The following is an 18,824-nucleotide window of genomic DNA, read 5'->3' as shown; positions in this document are numbered from 1 at the left end:
TCCCGAGATTACAGCTCCACCGTCCCCTGCCTTCTGTGCTGATCCACCGTCCCCTGCCTTCTGTGCTGATTTCCTCCATGCCTAGTGACGTCACTCCTGCCCATCAATCTTGGAACACAGCTCAAACATAGGTGTCCTGTGGTAGGACCCTTCTTTCCTCATTGTGTGTATTCTTCAGTGCTTTTCTGATCTTTTCTCCAAGTGTCTTCTGCAGGGTTTGGTCTTTAGACAGAGTCTCACTATGTCACCTTGGCTGTCCTGAAACTCTCTATATAGTCCAGGATATCCTCAGACTCACAAAGAGATCAAGGTGCCTCACCTCCTAAGTACTGCATAAAGAAACAAGGCAAAAAAAAAAAAAAAAAAAAAACAATGACTGCTTCAAGAATCACACTCTGCTGTGTTCATTTATATGTTTATCAGTATCAAGGCTATTGACCAAGAGCCATCTTATAATTACTTCCCATCCTAGGTACCAGACAGACCGTCTGAGAGATTGGAGCCAGTTAAAAAGTAGGATAAATGAGGATATGAATTGTGTCTTCTCAGAGGGTAAATGTCTGGTGTAGTAGTTTGCTTGTCATTATTGGGGGGAATTAGGTTTCAAGAGCTGCAACCGGCCTGGCGGTGGTGGCGCATGCCTTTAATCCCAGCACTCGGGAGGCAGAGGCAGGCGGATCTCTGGGAGTTCGAGGCCAGCCTAGTCTAAAAGAGCTAGTTCCGGGACAGGCTCAAAGCTACAGAGAAACCCTGTCTCGAAAAACCAAAAAAAAAAAAAAAAAAAAAAAAAGAGAGCTGCAACCAAGTTGTAGGATAAAGAGTTAAAAATGTTTTAAATAAACATTCACCACAAAAACAAACAAACAAAAAAAGGGACCCAATTTTGGTTTGCTGCACCAAACATCTGGTGGCTTATATCTACCTATAACTGTAGTTTGAAAGGACCTGATACCCTATTCTGGCCTCTACCTTTCATGAGTATATGAATGCGTATGCCCAAAAATTTAAGTAGCACTTGCATATACACCTGAATAATAGAAAATACAATTTTAAAAAGATTTTTTAAGTCAAGCAGTGGTGGCACACGCCTTAAGTCACAGCACTAAAAAGCTAAGGGCAAGTGGAGCTGTATAAGTTTGAGGCCAGCCTGGTCTAAAAAGGGAGTTCCAGGCCGGTCTGGACTGTTACACAGGGAAACCCTGTCTTAAAAAATACAAAGATTTTTTTTTTAAGTATGGAAGTAAAATTTAGGAAATCTATAGAAATACCTCAAGTAGATATAGTAATTTTATCAAAATAAATAAATAATATAATATCCTCTTGCACATTCTTATTTGATGATATATCATGTGATATATTGCTTATTATAGTTTAAAAATCAAATAAAGCAGTACTACTTAGAGCTCCTACAGTTTGTACTAGTATTTATTTGGGACATTTTGAAGTCTTTCGCACATCAAGCAGGTCACATGACAAATGTGTTGAATATGTGGCTTATGTTGAAAAGTTTCTGATTTTGATTGAAGTGAGTTTTTAAAGTCTGCAAAGAATGTACAAGCTAAACTACATTACAATTCTCATGAAGGTAATATGCTTGTTGGCACTATTATTTTTCTTTCTTGTGTTTACAAAAGCAAATACTTATACACTGAGTCTTACATATTTCTTAAAATAAATAATATAAAATAAATAATATAAAATTTATTATTAAATTTTATTAAATTTATTAAATTTCTTAAAATAAATAATATAAAATTTATTATAGAAAATGGCAAAACATAGATAATCCAGTATAAAATGTCATTTTTTTCATGGTAAATATCTTGTAATTTCATGCTGTTGGAGTGAGTCTTCCATCATCTATAATTTAAAGAATTGTCTAAGTTAAGAAATTTATTTCCTTCTGTCTCTAAACTGTGTGTTAGATGGGTTGAATAAAGAAGAACTATAATTGAATACAAATTTATGCCCAAACAAATATTATTGATTTTTTTCCTTTGAGGAAATGATGTTATATATGCAGAACATGTAGAATTTGTGATAGGTATACTAGATTCTATGTTTATGTGGGGCTATTTTGTTCTAATAACTATTTGAATTTTACTCTTCTTGAACACTGCATATTGTTACAATTCTCCAGACTCCAGCTTTTAGGATTTTTCTTTATATACCAGGCTGTACAAATTAAAGCTTGTTTAAAGCTGTTTGTTTGGTTTCAATTTCTAGCCTGAATAACTACTTAGAGTTATTCTAAAAGTTCTTGGATACGGACAATGTTCTCCATGGAGATGCTTGGTGTGAAGATGTCCTTATGGAAGTGTCTGGACATCCTCTAGTGCCCCTCATTTTTCTCTCTATCATCATTAGACCCCTTTAATTCTGAGCACCACTAAGATTTTTTTCCATCTCTTTCTTTTTCTAAAGGAGTTACCTATTCTTTGGATTTTTGCCTTTATCCACACCACTCTGCTGGCCTCTTTACTGTATGCATTACCCTACTGAATAAATGCCAACATTACCATGTTCATACAAATGCTGAAGCCTCTGGAGCATTCATTTTGCAGCTGTCATTCAGATTAGAAATATCCACAGTGGAGTTGGCAGTGTGGCATGATCCTTCATTTCTAAGACACACTAATAATTTTAACCGTTCACTCCTCTCCTACCGCACATTGTTGTGGTAGCTGTGATTTTGGGTCTACCTTCTTCAGTGAGCTCATGACCTAGAAAGTGTTGATCATTCCACTGTCCAATGCTGCTTTTCACTCAATATTATTATAATGCTCATTTTCTATGCAAAGATTTTTTTTTCAGAAATGCTATAATACAGGAGATTCCACTCTCGTGTCTTGTTACATTTGCTATTTGCAATACAATTGATGTGTTCTTCTAAGGTGCTCTGAGAAGCTCCTATGTATTCATCACATTCTTCATCATTGTTAGGTGTGCTTTGTTTGTGTCATCATCAAATTTCGTTGATATTTGGTTCTCAAGGCTATGAACTCCTTTAGCTTTTCATCTCTAACTTTATAGTGCCCAGTCGGAGAACATACCTTTGCCTGACTACTGCTTACTGAACTAAGGTTAATCAAAAACAACAACAAAAACAACTGTTTTAGTGCACGTGTTTACACGACTAGTTACCTTTGTATGTAGTCCCCATCTCTTAAGTATCTCAGTGCTACCTGCCAAGCCTTGATTGTTCAAGTGCTTGATGAGAATCTGGATCAAACTTTAGACCTTCTAGATATTTCGATGTCTCAGAAATATCCCCTAAACATTATAAATTTGTGTGTGCTAATACTTTGACTTTTGAGGAAGGAGATAGTTGTTTAAGATGCTGACCCTTTTTTGTCTTGATCCATTCACAATACAGATCTAAACTGAAAAGTACATTTTTTTTTCTTGAGAATGTTAGAAACATGAGGAGACTATTTTTCTAAGCAAGTGTTTATGACATAGGATGATAATGCATAGTATTTAGAGTATGTGTGCTAATAGCCTTGCTTCTTTCCTCACATTTTAGAGTGTGCTCTTTCTTTTCCTTTCTGTTGATAGAAATCCACGAAAGTAAGTAAAGACACGGAGCCCTGCTTCGTCTCTGAGTCACTCACGGAGGACCTGATTTTTCTCTTTGATATCTTTTTCATTGTTGTTGAAGGTTGATATTTACACTTTCTTTCCTTTCAAATTCTAGCTCCTCCACAGTTTGTGGTTAGGCCAAGAGATCAGATTGTTGCGCAGGGCCGGACAGTGACATTCCCCTGTGAAACGAAAGGAAACCCACAGCCAGCTGTTTTTTGGCAGAAAGAAGGCAGCCAGGTGAGTGGGGGCATAACTGCTTTTGTGACATCTGGACCTCGCCTCTCAGTGACCCTCAGAGCTTGCCTCATCTCCTCTGAGCATCTATCAATGCTCACTGGATTTTGTTTCTAAGAAAGAAATGCTTCTGAAATAACTGGATGTCAAGTGATCCAGCACAGCACTCTTTATTTGCCAGTGTTATTTTTTAAACCCTGTCTATAACACAAAAGAGAAATAAAATAGTTTGAGCCCCGACCTATTTAAAATTTCTGATGGCAAAGGTCATGTTGCCTTGTTGCATTCAGTTGCATGTTATGATTAATTGTATCACATACGAAGTGCCTAGAACAAACAGTCCTTGGCACAGAAGAAATGAAATGGCTTCGTGAAAATTCAATATTAATTGCCACTGAATCTACTTTCAACCCCCCTTCCCATGTTTGGCAATATAAAAAGATTATAGACTTAAGCACACTTCCATTTAAAGGTGGAAGAACTCTTTTCTTCCTTTTTCCCCTTCTGCACAGGAAACAACACATTTTATACGGGAAACAGTTATCTTGTCTTTGCTGTGATCCTTCTGAGCAAAAACATCTATCACTGTCTTTCGGAAAACTCAGCTGGGTACATTATTCGTCTCAAGTAAAATTTGGATAGACTATAAAGAAGGGTTTAGCTTCTTGATTGAGGGAATACAAATTTCCATCTTGATGTAGATGAGAAATTAAGGAACTTAGCCTGCGAACTTGTCTGCACATTCCTTTTGAAATGAGCTGTGTGTTCATTCTGACGGTGCTATAAATAACTCAACAAGGCACATACTTCTCAAAAAGAAGCACTCAGTGCTTTTTCTCAGCATGTTCACTTGCCACTCCAACTTTTGAAAGAAGTTGGGGGAGGGGGTAATGGAATCTCTCTAAGCATCCACAGTTGATAGTGACACACTTTCTGAAAACTGCACGGGATGAATTTCTCCTCAGGAGTTAATTTCAGTTTAATTTTTATTTTAGTTCAGTAATTCTGAAATAAAAAAAAGCTTACTTCAGATTGAATTATAAAGCATGTTAAAAGAAACATGTCTTTTCGTAATTAAAGATATAAGTTAAAATAATTTCATACACTTACAAATCTCATCCCTAATATATAACACAAGTCAAAATGTACGATGGTAATCTAGTCCAATCAACAGAGAGTATTTAACACAATCATCAGTGACTTTGAAAAGTAATTGTCAAGAGAATTTAAGTATTCCTCCTGTATTGTTTGACAAAGTGAAATTTAATTCTAGAGATATTGTTAATAATCTTACATAAAATTTCTCATTAGGTATGATGATTTGTTTATAATATTAGATATAATTTTATTTCTTTCACCAATATCTCTGCCAAGGGAGTGAAAAAAGAGAGAATAAGCGAATAAGGATAAAGATGAAATATTTGAACAAGCTGTAAATTTCCATTCAATTAATTGACATTACCAAAATTCAATGAATTGAGACATATCAAAATATCTTCCTGCTTCCGGTATTCAATTTTTATAGTGATCTGTCCCTATCCATCAGTCGAAAGAACTGCGAGCCTAGACTTAATGGTCCATATTCTTCAATATGTGCTGATAATGCCAATTAGTATTAATAAGATGCTCAAACACTTCCAGAGCTCTGCAGAGTTCCTGGGCTTGACTTGTAATCCATTCCTTTTGCCTGTGTCATACAACCTGGGAATACAGATGATGGATTCAACTCAATCAAATGCCACTTTCCATCTCAACAAGTCATTTAGAAGGTAGAATGATATTCCACTGAAGGGGAAGAGATCCTGGGACAATTAGGCCCTCTGATGGATTAGTGCAATGTAAATTAGTATTCTAATGGCTAATCGTTGAAAAGTGCACATTGTATCATTTTCAATTGCCCTTAAATTTTAGGCCCTTCTCTTGTCGATGGCTTATATCTGTATTATATTTGGTTCCACAAGAGATTTAGTTTGTTCTCAAATTATCTTTCAAGTATATGGAAATGCCTAGCGTTGTGTAGTAAAATAACTTTGAGAAGAGGGCAACAACATTTTTAAATTATATTGCTGATATGCTGGCAAACATTGCTCCTTTTAGACAGCATTTAATAGCATGGTAATGTTTATGTAAAGTGGGCTTATAGTGTCACACTTGAATCTAATAAAGTGGACATCCATCATGTCGCAATAAAGAGAAGAGCTTCTAATTAAAGTAGGACATCATTTGCTGGATTAAAGTCATTTAGCGTAATTGAAAAGTGTTAATACCCCATTTTATCCTCTTCCACTGGCATTACTTCAAGGGTAAAAATATTTTAAGGTGAAAATGTGTCTTGTGCCTTTAATTGAATGTTATTACCTTCAGATTTCAACTTATTGAAATTGTTTAATTACAAACCTGGAAAATTAATTACTATATTGCAAACAGATCCCAGAGGATTCTAATGTTCTTTTTTGTAAGTAAATACAACATAAAAATTGATATGCCGTTATTTATAATGCAGCTAGAAACATACCTCAGTATGATTTATTGTAGCCACATGTTTTTCTTAATTGAACAACAGTAGAGCATCATAGGTCATCCAAATTAATGATCCTGTTCTCATGGACGAACTTTGAGTTCTCGTGTTTGAGCTGTCTGAGGTGTGTGTCAAGCTTTAATGGAGAGGGCAGCAAACAGTTTTTAGAAGAAAGTAACACTGTGAAGGTCATAGGAGATTCATGTGGCACGTTCAGAGCCATGCCATAGTCTCTATTATTTTAGACAAGTTACTTCACCTTGCTTAAATTGTCTCTTTTTTTATAGTTCTTTTGAAATCTACTATGGCTTACAATGGAAAACTTTTCACAGAAACAGAAGCCACCCTTAGTCAGTGTGCATTAGCACTTGTCCTGACATAGTCAAATTGGTCAACAACAATGGTATTTGGCATTGCTTGTCACTGTCCAGCTTATAAACTACCTCCCTACTTATCATTACAGTCAACGTCTTTACGGTGCCTTGGAACTCGGGCATCAGAATAGTATTTTGTCTGTTTATTTTAATTGTGAGCACTAGATTTCAAAGATGAAATATTTAACTAGGAAACATTAGGGTGTAAATAGTTGATATATAGTTATGTTAATGACCCTGATAGGGTCAATATCTTTCAGATCTGTGTGCTGAAAAACGATACAATGGACTATAAAACTGTAAGAATGATGTCCAAATCCAAATTTAAATTTAAAAAGTACTGAATTTTAAGAAGCACAGACGATTGTTCCTCCAGCTACATTATGCTGACTTTATAGCTCACAAGCTATGACTAGGAAAATCTTTCCCAGTCAAACTCACTGTGGTTCACACAATCATTTCAATACTATGTGTTTTTAAGTCTCTAAGTTCTAGTTTTCCAACCATATGCCAACAGTGTTGTAGTTGTTGTTAATGTGACTTTCCTTGCAGAGAGAGAAGCACTGAAGAGTCTGTGTTTTGTCTTATTTTTTTTTCTTCCCCACAGAACCTGCTTTTCCCAAACCAACCTCAGCAACCCACTAGCCGGAGTTCAGTGTCCCCCTCTGGAGACCTCACCATCACCAACATCCAGCGTTCAGATGCAGGATACTACATCTGTCAGGCCTTAACAGTGGCAGGAAGCATCTTAGCTAAAGCGCAGTTGGAGGTTACCGATGGTGAGATTTATCACGAGTTTTCTCATGAGTATAATGTTTATATTTAGATATACATATCAGGCTTGGAGACTTTTGGGTTGTTGAATCATTTGTATCAGTGTCTGCAGAATATCTTTGCCTTAGTAAGTATATATCATTTACATAAGTAAAGTAATAATTGTTAATAGTTTTTAATTCTCTTTGATTTTATACCACCCATCCCCTACAAAAAGAGAATCTTAAAGACAGCTATTTAGAGCATTAAAATTTGCATTGGTGCATTATTTTAAACAAGTAATGTGACTCATTGTGTTTACAAATGTCATCTGTATGTTTTAATTGAATGTTTTCCTGCATGGCTGCTTCTAATAGCTATTAATACTTTTATTTGACTGAAATATAGGAAATATCATCTTTAAATTTTATCAGTAAACAGAAATGAGATTTTAGTTAGCTAATCATATTATATGCTTCCAACTTTAATTATACACTCACTAACTTAAATTAATTAAAAACATTCTGAAGTAGTAATGAATGCTAAAATTATTATTTTTATACTTGCACATTTATACTTTGAATTTTAATTTCTACTAAAAGTTGAAAAGGATCTGAGTTTTTCACCAATAGTTTATTTATTGCACTTGACAGTTTGGCTGATTTAGATAATGTGTCAGCTGTGAACATGAATTTTTCCCAATCATTGACGTCTTAAATTAAAAATTATTCATTTTTGTTATATTTTTGTGAGTTTTTGCCTTATTTTTGGCTTTTTTTCCTTCTTTAGGGTAGTTTCTGAGATACAGGGTTCTTGATCTGCATACTCTAAAATTTTCTTTCTGTTATTCTGGTGAAAGTCATTGTGCTTTCCTATACTCCAAATACACATGCAGTTTAAAAGCCATTTAAATTAATAGAAAGACAATATCTTTTAATATCTATCCATGGCAAGGCAAAGAAATGGTGCACAGACACTGTCTAGAGAGAGGCTGAGGCTGTGGGCTGTACCTGCTGAAGCTGTACATGAACTTGCTGCCCTAGAATTGATGAAGAAGCCCAGTTCAAGGGTAACTCTGATGAGCAAGGCTTCCCTAGAGGGCAAGATCTTTGATCTCTGGGCTACCATATTTTTTTTATCAGAATAAAAGATAAGGGCTTTAAAATTTCTCATGTTTTCTACCACAAAAAATGTCTAGACATATGTTTGAAAAATAAGACATTTGGATCCAAGTATTTAATATATTCTTGTTTTAAATATGTAAAATATATTTATATCCTTACATTTGATTAATTTGAAATAAGTTCACTTCTTCTTTGATTCTCCAATGTTTTTACTCCAAATTAAAAAAAATTTGTAATGACCACTCTATGGGTAAAGCCAATAGCATGTAAAAAGCCCAGAGAAATAAAATATATTTTCCACTTTATGTTGACAATAAATGTCACACTGTGGCCTTATCTGAATGTTTTACTAAGGATTTATAATGTGTAGTTAAAGAAGACCACAGAGTTCTTCACAGATCAGTGAAAATCCTAAATGTTCATTTAACCTTTGACTTCAGTGTCATGGAAAGCTGTGGTCATCTTCCAGACATAACATCCCTGCCACTGAAATTCCTTCTAGCCGGGAGATTTTCAATTACCTTATTGATTGGAGTCATTCAAAGGCAATAAGCTACTTATTTAGGTAGTGCCACAAAGAGGGGGATTCTAATTAGTTGACCTTTAGTTGTGTCTGATGATGTCAGAAATAGGACAATAAAAGCAGGTTATAAGAAATTACTGTGAATTCGACATCGCGATTTAACCTGGAACAGATAGGCCACGGCATTTAAAATTTGATAAACACATTTTACTTGGGTAATGAAGACACATTTTCTCCCTTGATTATATAATTATTTTTAATGCTTTATGACTTGAATTTAACTTGAAAACCTGTAAGCCTTTCCATTAAGCTTCCATTTGTCCAGTTATTTTCAGATCTGCTACAATTACTATAATGCTATGCATCCTTATTCAATTAAATTATTTTATTTACTCCTAAATATAAGGAAAACAGATAAAACAAGAGGTTGTAATTTGGGTTTGTTACAAGTAAATCATTGTGGTCTGTTTTTTTTTTTTTTGTAGGTTTTAAGTAATTGGAATCATAGGTACATGTTGCTCAGAAGTCAGAGCATCCTTACATATAGGGACCTATGACCTGATTTCAGTTCAATTACAACTGTTTGGTCCTTATCAAGTATTTGCATATATTATGCATTTAATATTATTTCAATAAGATACACTGTGTGCTTGTTCATACATTGCATATTATATGTATATATATATACATATATATATATATATATATATCCATCTAGATAAACATGCATGGTTACATGTACAATATAGAAAAAGAAAGTATACAAACTTATAACAAACCAAAATATGTGTTGTGTATCCTACTATAGATATTTCCTTTCTAAAAGTTATTATTTTTAATTGAGCATATCATACTGATTTTGTGATAATCTGGTGAATTCTTAAAGAAACATAATATTCAACTAATTTTGTTTTTCTACCATGTCAGACATTAAATTTTATATCATTTGAAATATTTCTTAAAAAATGAATATTATTTTATAAGATGGTGTTTCATAAACAAGGAAACACACTGTGCTGGAACTATGTGACATTATGCTGAATGTAAATACTCATTGTGTGAATTTGGTCATGCCATACATTCTAGCTGACTAGTTTCTTCTTATCTGTATGTATCTACTCAGTGAACTCATTCAAATGACATGACTATAGTTTAAAGACCGAATGGCATGATTTTGCATATAAATTACTTAAGTTTTAATGTTTTTTCATGCACAAAACACATCAGTATATGTAAATATAGCATTCAGCAGCTGCTATGAATACTAATTTATATAATGCACATGTATTTATAACAAAAAGAAAAATGATTAGTCTTACATTCAATATGTCACATAGTTTTTAAAAAGTATATCTGGCCGGGCGATGGTGGTGCACGCCTTTAATCCCAGCACTCGGGAGGCAGAGGCAGGCGGATCTCTGTGAGTTCGAGACCAGCCTGGTCTACAGAGCTAGTTCCAGGACAGGCTCCAAAGCCACAAAGAAACCCTGTCTCGAAAAAAAAAACAAAAAAAAAAAAACAAAAAACAGTATATCTATGAACAATAAATGAACAATTTACGATTAACAGCTAGAACCTACCTATATTTTTAATTTAATTTCATTGTGACTAAGCTCTTCAATACAATTTAATCTTCCTAAAATGTCAGAATTTATCCTCAAATCATTTTAATTATAATGAATGCACAGTAAGTTAAGACAATAGTATGGTCTTTAGGCAATATATGTAGATATATGTCCAATGTATAGGGGTGGAAAATATAGATATTGAAAAGACTATGTACATTATAAATAATTGTAACATGCTTTAGGTGTTGACTATTACCATTCAATGTCAATATATCATGACTACCGAGTGTCATAGAAGTCTAAATTTCCTGAATATGTGTTTACCTTTTAGTTTTGACAGATAGACCTCCACCCATAATCCTGCAAGGACCAATAAACCAAACACTTGCAGTAGATGGTACAGCTTTACTGAAATGTAAAGCCACTGGAGACCCTCTTCCTGTCATTAGCTGGCTAAAGGAGGGCTTCACTTTTCTGGGTAGAGATCCAAGAGCAACGATCCAGGAACAAGGAACACTGCAAATTAAGAATTTACGGGTATGTAGGATTTGGCTTGTAATTGTCTCTTCATCTTATCAACAGCCTTGCTCTAAAGAAGACTTATACAGTGTACTAAAACAAATTCTGATACCTCAGCATGATCACTGTACTTTTTATGATAGGTCTTGTTATTTTTGTCTTAGCTATGATTAATTGAAATTATAAGGAAGACTATCATGTCCTTTCATTATTTACAATTTCACGTGTTCATCTATATGCATGTCCTCAGTGAAATTAAAGTTCTTGTGTATTACTTTGATTTTTGTTGTGTATGTATGTTTGAATACATGCATGTGTTTATTTATGCACTTAGAAGTTAGAGGACAACCTCATTCTTTCTTCAAAATACTTTCACCAGGGCATTCCTTAAACAGAGGAATGTAGTGGAGAATAGCCAAGGTTTCCCTTGGGACTTGAGCTCAATTAGAGCAGAACCCAGAACCCACACTTCTCAACATTCTCAGTGTTGGAATCACAGAAACACAGCACAATTTCTAGATTTTTTTAAGTGGGTTTGGGGATCCAACTCCTGCATTGATGCCTACAAAGCAAGCATCAACTCATCTCTCTTCCCAATAATGGGACTACAAACCTTTTACAGAAAGTTTTGGAGAGTAACAGAGAGCTAAAATCATTTGACAATAAGAGATGCTGCTAAATTTACTCTCAAAATCAAGAAAGACTGTGAGGTTATGTGGGTAAAATGGCTCAACAAATGATTTCATGGAAGGAATAAAAGAATGAGACTGTGTTTATATAAGACGTGTTTGGATAGTTGAACAAAGTCCCTAGTTTTTTATTTTAGATTGCTACAAATTTTCTATTTATGCCTGTAGATGAGAACAAGTCACAGGTATTTTAACCGAATGTACATGAAAAACAATGACCGTGGCTCAAAATGAGACAAGTTGGATTTACATCAAAGATGATTGAACATAGTTTGTGATTCCGAATGTTGTGTTAATTTTCTTCTAATTTTAACAACATTTTAGGAAAAACTGTGGTTTAAAGCAAGACACAGTTATTTTCTCACAATTTCTGTTAAAAAATTAAATTAAAACAATGGCATGACTTAGCTAGGACTAACAAGTGTTGCAGTGCTTGCTTACCTGTCCGTTAGGGTTAGGGGCTTGCCAGAAAATCAAGGGAAAATTAATTTACTTCCAGACAATGTGGTATGATTGTTGGTTACCTCAAGTTTCTTGGGATGGTTAGATTAACTATCCACCTTCTTTTGAGCATTTTCTGGTGATAGCCTCTAGACTCTTGCTATGTGGGTTTCCCTAATATGTATGCTTATATGACTATGAGGATAGTCCACTTGAAAGCTGCCGAGGAAAGTGGGCATTTCATGGCATTAAATCTCAGATACAGTAGCTGAAACCTTCAAGTATGTTACTGATCAGAAACCACTCTCAAGGTATCATCTCCGCATTAGTGAGGTGAAGGATTACATAACTGAAAACCTGGAGGCTTTTACTATAAGGGTTGCCTGTCTGCTTCCAGCACAGCTCAATCACTCAGCTATGTATGATAGTCACCGATGCAACCACAGTTAGCAGACATGGTAGCAGAGCAATATTTTAAAATAATCACAGGCCTGGGTGGATGGAAGCCAGAAGTGAGATAGGAAATGAGATACTATATAAAAATATTGGTAATTATTTAGTTCAAGAATGATTAGTAAAATGTGACCCTTGGGCAGAAACGATAAACCAAGACAAAGGGAAATAAATTAATAAATAAACAAAAAATATAACAGACTCTGTGGGTGAAAAACAGCTGCCACCATGCCTGATGACGAGAGTTCAGTCACTAAGACCCACATAGTTAAAGGGGAGAGAGAAGTGAAGCTTCAAGCTTCCTGTCACCTCCCAACAAAAGCCTTGACACACAAATATCATATACATCAAATAGATGATAGATACATACATCGATTCATAGATTATAGGCACATAGCTAATAAATGGATAGTAGATAAATATATGATAAGCAGATGATAGATAGATACACATACATACGTGCATGCATGCATACATTCATAGGTACATAAATACATAGATACACAAATAGATGATAGATGGGTGAATGATAAATAGATAGTATATAGATAGATGATAGATGGATAAGTAGGCAGGCAGATAGATAGATAGATAGATAGATAGATAGATAGATAGATAATTGGACAGGTAGATAGATGAAAGATAGACGGATAGAAGATAGATACTTAAATTGATGAGAGATAGAAGATACATAGATCATAATAGAGAGGTGATAAATAGGAGATAAATACATAGATATATAGACAGACAGACGGATAGATGGATAGATAGATAGATAATAGATAGTAGGTAATAGGTAAAAAGATAAATAAGTGGATAAAATGAAGAATACACAAATTTGCTGAATCTTGAAAATTCATGTTCAGAAGCCAGGGCTAAAGGTAAAACACTTTTATGTGTATTTTCTAGTGAAGATGATTCTTCTCTTAAGATGCAATATATTTACAATTAAGCATATATATGGTAATTGATCAGTATACCATACATATATTTGCAAAACTTATAAACTTTAGTACATGTAAGTATGACCTTAACTTTATTTAAAAAATTAATTATTCCTTCCTTAAAAATCTCTTTACCCTGCCCCCCCCCCCACATACATAGACAAATTTAAATCTAGGTTGCACATATGAAAGAAAACATGGAGGAATTGTCTGAGTCTGGCTTATTTCGCTTACCGCAATGATTTCCCTAATTTTGAAAAGACTGTCATTTCTCCAATGTATGTTTTTAACACATTTATTTATGATTAGGTGTCTGTAACTGTGTAGGCAAAAAATACTGCCAAGCTGTGTGAATGGAAAGTAAATTAACATGGACTCTTTTTTAAATATGATTTTTAAAAATTCTTCCTGAATTAGCTAACTTTCATTGAAAAAAATTGAAGTTATTAAAAAATTCATAACACTCTCCTTGCATAAACATTTTAACCTCATTCTGAGATAAAGGAAGACTTGGGCCATGAAGGTTAATGGTTTTTTCCTGTTTTGTTGCATTAAAGGACGTGTTTGCATGGATAGTCAAGATCCCTAGGAATGTTAGAGAGAAGTAATTAAAGGTAGAGGCTTGACGATGTCAAGCAAGCTTTGACTCATTGCACAGGTCTTTGAATAGTGTCTCTGAGAAGTCATCCCCAGGAGGCTTGTTTGTAGCTAACTGTCCAAGGAGAAAAGGGGTGACAGAGTGCGCTAACCTATTCATTTCTGCTAAAAGAAACTGGTCAAGGATGCAAGGATAAGGAGAGAAAGAAAGTGAAGCGCTCTTGATCAGAAAACGTCCTATCTAAAGCACAAAGAAAGAACACGGTGATGGTGATCATAGCAACACAAAAGTGAGGTTCCAAAGCTATTTGGGCTTTGATCGGTGCCAAATTGAGCACATTGTTCTTTTTCTGTACAATGGATGCTGTTAAAGGAGGATTAAGACAGGCTTTACCACTTCACTGGTGTCGTCGAGGGGTTTCCTATAGGTCAGATCCTTTGTGTCTCATGATTTCTTTTTTCAATGCATAAGGCAAGAGAACAAAATAACATGATGGATGCTAAGTTCTCCTAGTCCAGCTAATTGGTATCTGAATCTGTATCTTTTGAGAAGTTGAATATTCCAATACTCATTAAAACCTACCTACCACAGCTAATGTCAGACTCGTATCTCCACACAATGACAAGGGGATGCAGTTAAGATACATTACCTACCTACTCTTCTTTTTACACAGAATAACAAGTGCTACATTTTAGTTCAACAGCTATAATAAAATGCAAATTCTTTTACACGTTCACAGTCCATATTCAAATGAACATCCCATTAAAATCCAACTTCAGCTCATTATATTTAGCTTGTGAGTGATGCTTCTTAAATGCAAAGATTCCTAATGACTATAATGCACTTGCAGCCACATTTGAAAGAATGGCTTATTCTACGATGGCTACTCCCATCCTCCCTGCAAGGTAGAAGACAATTTTACAGAAATCATATAGAAAAGAGTGACAAGCTAGAGCAATTTCAAATGACAGTTAAATACAAAATGACATTAAAATCAATTAAATGATAACGTGAAAGTAACTTCATATACTAATGATTTATCTGAGAATCAATGACTCTTTGAGTTTTTGATTAATTTTAAACCTGAAGGTGTGATATTCTGTAATCTACTACATATCATAAACAGACTCATGCTCATCATGGAACTTAAATTCTGCATCTTTAGCCTGCTTTACACTGTCCTTTGTCTTTTGCTCACATCTATTATCCCTACTCCACCAACCCATTGACAGTAAATGTTGGCACCGCAAGCTCCCAGACCCCAAACACCAGGAGGATCGTTGAGTTTTATGTTTTATTGATCTTCAGGAATTCTTTTGATAAGATTTTCTTTTCTCTCTTTGTCTTATTTTTACTTTTGTAAAAGACAGTTTTTGATCATGCTTTCAATAATTCTAAAAGTCCTTGGCCATTCTTCAATAAGAAACAAAGACATTTTAAATCATCAGTGAACTGGGATGTTTTACTCAGTATTTGATTCTGTTTTCTGATTATATTTATTTCAAAATGGCAAGGCTCCATGAAAATTTTCCCTTTATTTTTTTGTTTTGAGATTATACCACTTGATATTTGGTACTACATTTATGGCATTTCCTTATAAGTAGAGAATGCATTCCTTAAATAAAAGAAGATATTATATTATTACAAAAGATATTTGGCTTCTTAGAGGTGTGGAGGTCTCATTATCTACTTAGTACTAGATACTTTTATCTATTACAATATATTTTCTCTGAAAAAGAAAAGCCAGCATTGCATTTACGAAGTATTGCATTCATCTAGAATTCTTCATGAATTCTAAGTAGGCTTATTAATATCTGGCACTGATACAAAAATCCCAAAGAACATGAAGTTAAAAGGCACACATTACAGTGGAGGCAGGAAAACTTAATGAACTTTATCAGACAAATTATATTTAGTTTCATAAATATCATTTTGAAAAATATTTAATCAATGTTGTTACAAAAGATTGTTTTAATGCCAAATGCATGCGTGCACACGCGAGCACACACACACACACACACACAATTCTTGTGCATACACGTGTTTTACTGTCATGCCTGATCAAGACTGAGTGATTACAAGTTGATCACAATTGAATTCTTTCTTTCCATGTCTAGATTTCTGATACTGGCACTTATACTTGTGTGGCTACAAGTTCAAGTGGGGAGACTTCCTGGAGTGCCGTGCTGGATGTAACAGGTGAGTTCCTAATGAGAGTCAGATTTAAATTGCAGTGCAATGCTGGATCAAGATTTTATATGTATTGGATGCAAATCTAACTTGTCACATTCAATGTTTTTTTTATTGATTGATTTTATTGAGCTATACATTTTTCTCTGCTCCCCCCTTTCTCTCTCCTCCCCTTCAACCCTCTCCCATGGTCCCCATGCTCCCAATTTACTCAGAAGATCTTGTCTTTTTCTACTTCCCACAACGTCAGTTTTGTATTTGAACATTAGGTGGAACGTAGCATGGCATCTGGGGAACTCCATGCATTTGTAACTCGTGACCTTGTTGCTTGATTTCTTCTGAGATGCAAGTGATTACACTGATTATGCATGAAAAGGAAGACTATATTTATTAGCATTTTGGAAAACCAGCTAATAGTTTATAACTGTCTGATTTATGAAGATGAATTGCACACTGTCAAGTCAATTTCTTTAATGTTTCCTTCTCTCAAGCATTATAGTCTGCTTACAAAATCAGGAACGGAATTTACTCTGTCTGTCCTCTACAGAATCTGGAGCAACAATCAGTAAAAATTATGATGTAAATGACCTGCCGGGGCCACCATCCAAACCACAGGTCACTGATGTTACTAAGAACAGTGTTACCTTATCCTGGCAACCGGGTACACCTGGAGTTCTTCCAGCAAGTGCATATATCATTGAGGCTTTCAGGTATGAGGCAATTCCTGTTTCATTTCTCCACTGGACTTCTGTCTTAGTTACTGTATCATCAGATTCACTTGAGCAACTCTGATACCTTATGTTAAGGACAAGTTCTTGAAGAATTTCCATTTATTTTTTATTTTATTCAAAAATAGATATGAGATTTTCATTTATTTGTGGATAACAAGATTAAAAGTAAAATTCATTGCTTAATTCTATTTCTAAAATAAAGAGGTATTTTGTAACATAATTGCTCCGTCCTTTTTTCCTGACCATTGTGTATACTTGCAATAACACATCCCCTTTTGCCTATACTCTATATTTTCTTATCTTTTATCTTTTTACTCTCCCAGATACCTTCTAATATTTTAATTTTCTTCATATATATGTATATATAAATATATACATTTATATTTGTATACACATCACACACATTAGAGGATAGGTACCATATTTGAGAGAGAAATTGCATGTATTTTTCTCAGTTTAAGCCACCTTGCTTAATAATATACTTTCCAGATCCATTCATTTTTCTGGTGATTTCAGAATTTCATTTTTCTTTAAAGCTAAGTTAAACCCTATGTATCACTATAGAACACTAGACCTAAACAGAACACACCATAACTAGACATATGCACTTATTAAAGTTATGTGACATGTATTGTCACACCAGGTTTGGGAATATTAGTAATTAGATCACAAATGTAGAATAATTCCAATATTTTTATATCATGTTCTTGAATAAATCTATTGGTTATTTCTGCAAGAAATCTGAAAACCAAAGTTAAGATATCAATTCCATGTGCTTCTAGTTTTTGAATGATGAAAAGACATTTCAGTGTGTTTTGTGACAGAGTTGTCCTGGCTACAGGTATTGTTAATAAACCACTGCATTATTTTATTTATTCTAAACTTGATAAGGTAAAAATGGAAAAAAATATACGTACTGTATTTTTACATTCCGTTTTACTATGCTTTTGTTTGACGTTACACCGTCTGAAAGAAAGCCACAGTCCTTTCTCAGCATCAGGACAAATGATTCCTTTTCGTGTTAATCTTTTCTGTTCAATTTTAAAGTTAATGACACATATTTTCAAATTGTAATTTTCATTATTTTTTGTTTGATGCTTAAGGATTTTTTGACGCTAAAATGACATAAAAATCACATTTTTCTTATTAAATTTATCAAAATCGCATTTGACCTTAGGCATAGTGTTCTAAAATGGCATCCGTTTGAGCTAATTGTAAAAGGGTCCATACACAGAATCTGATACTTCATCATTTAGAGATGAGAGATCACAATACTGTGTAATGGTACATTTTATTAAAGATGTAACCAAGGGAAAAATATTCATTACATGCGTCCTTTCTTCTTTTACAGATATGTAGTTTTAGAAGGCTCTATTATAAAATTTCATGTGGAATTGATACAAAAGAAAACAGACCTTGTTACAGGAAAATGTATTGGCATATATTACTCTGTAGCCCATTTATTCTTTCTGCAGGTTAATTCTTTGCAAGGTATATACATACGCATTTACGAGGACCATATTTATTGTATAACCTTGAAGTTGTGATTTTGGCCTTTGTTCCTTTTACAGGTATTCATT

At 34.3% G+C, this 18,824-nt stretch overlaps 1 protein-coding gene across 25 annotated transcripts in view; it reads left to right on the top strand.

Annotated features, from left to right (window-relative positions):
* The window catches only part of Robo2 (roundabout guidance receptor 2), a 1,494,745-nt gene that overhangs the window by 1,393,341 nt on the left and 82,580 nt on the right, over positions 1-18,824 (top strand). For all 25 annotated transcript variants that reach the window (XM_075955346.1, XM_075956172.1, XM_075954892.1 and 22 more), the window contains 5 exons: positions 3,698-3,822; positions 7,319-7,490; positions 11,011-11,216; positions 16,441-16,522; positions 17,061-17,223. In XM_075955346.1, coding sequence (XP_075811461.1) covers positions 3,698-3,822; positions 7,319-7,490; positions 11,011-11,216; positions 16,441-16,522; positions 17,061-17,223 — 748 coding nt within the window. The remainder of the gene's footprint in view (positions 1-3,697; positions 3,823-7,318; positions 7,491-11,010; positions 11,217-16,440; positions 16,523-17,060; positions 17,224-18,824) is intronic.

The sequence above is a fragment of the Microtus pennsylvanicus genome, chromosome 1 (genome assembly GCF_037038515.1).
Source record: "Microtus pennsylvanicus isolate mMicPen1 chromosome 1, mMicPen1.hap1, whole genome shotgun sequence".
Taxonomy (NCBI): Eukaryota; Metazoa; Chordata; class Mammalia; order Rodentia; family Cricetidae; genus Microtus; species Microtus pennsylvanicus.
Note: the sequence above shows the minus strand (reverse complement) of the source record. Positions and strands in the feature narration are given on the sequence as shown.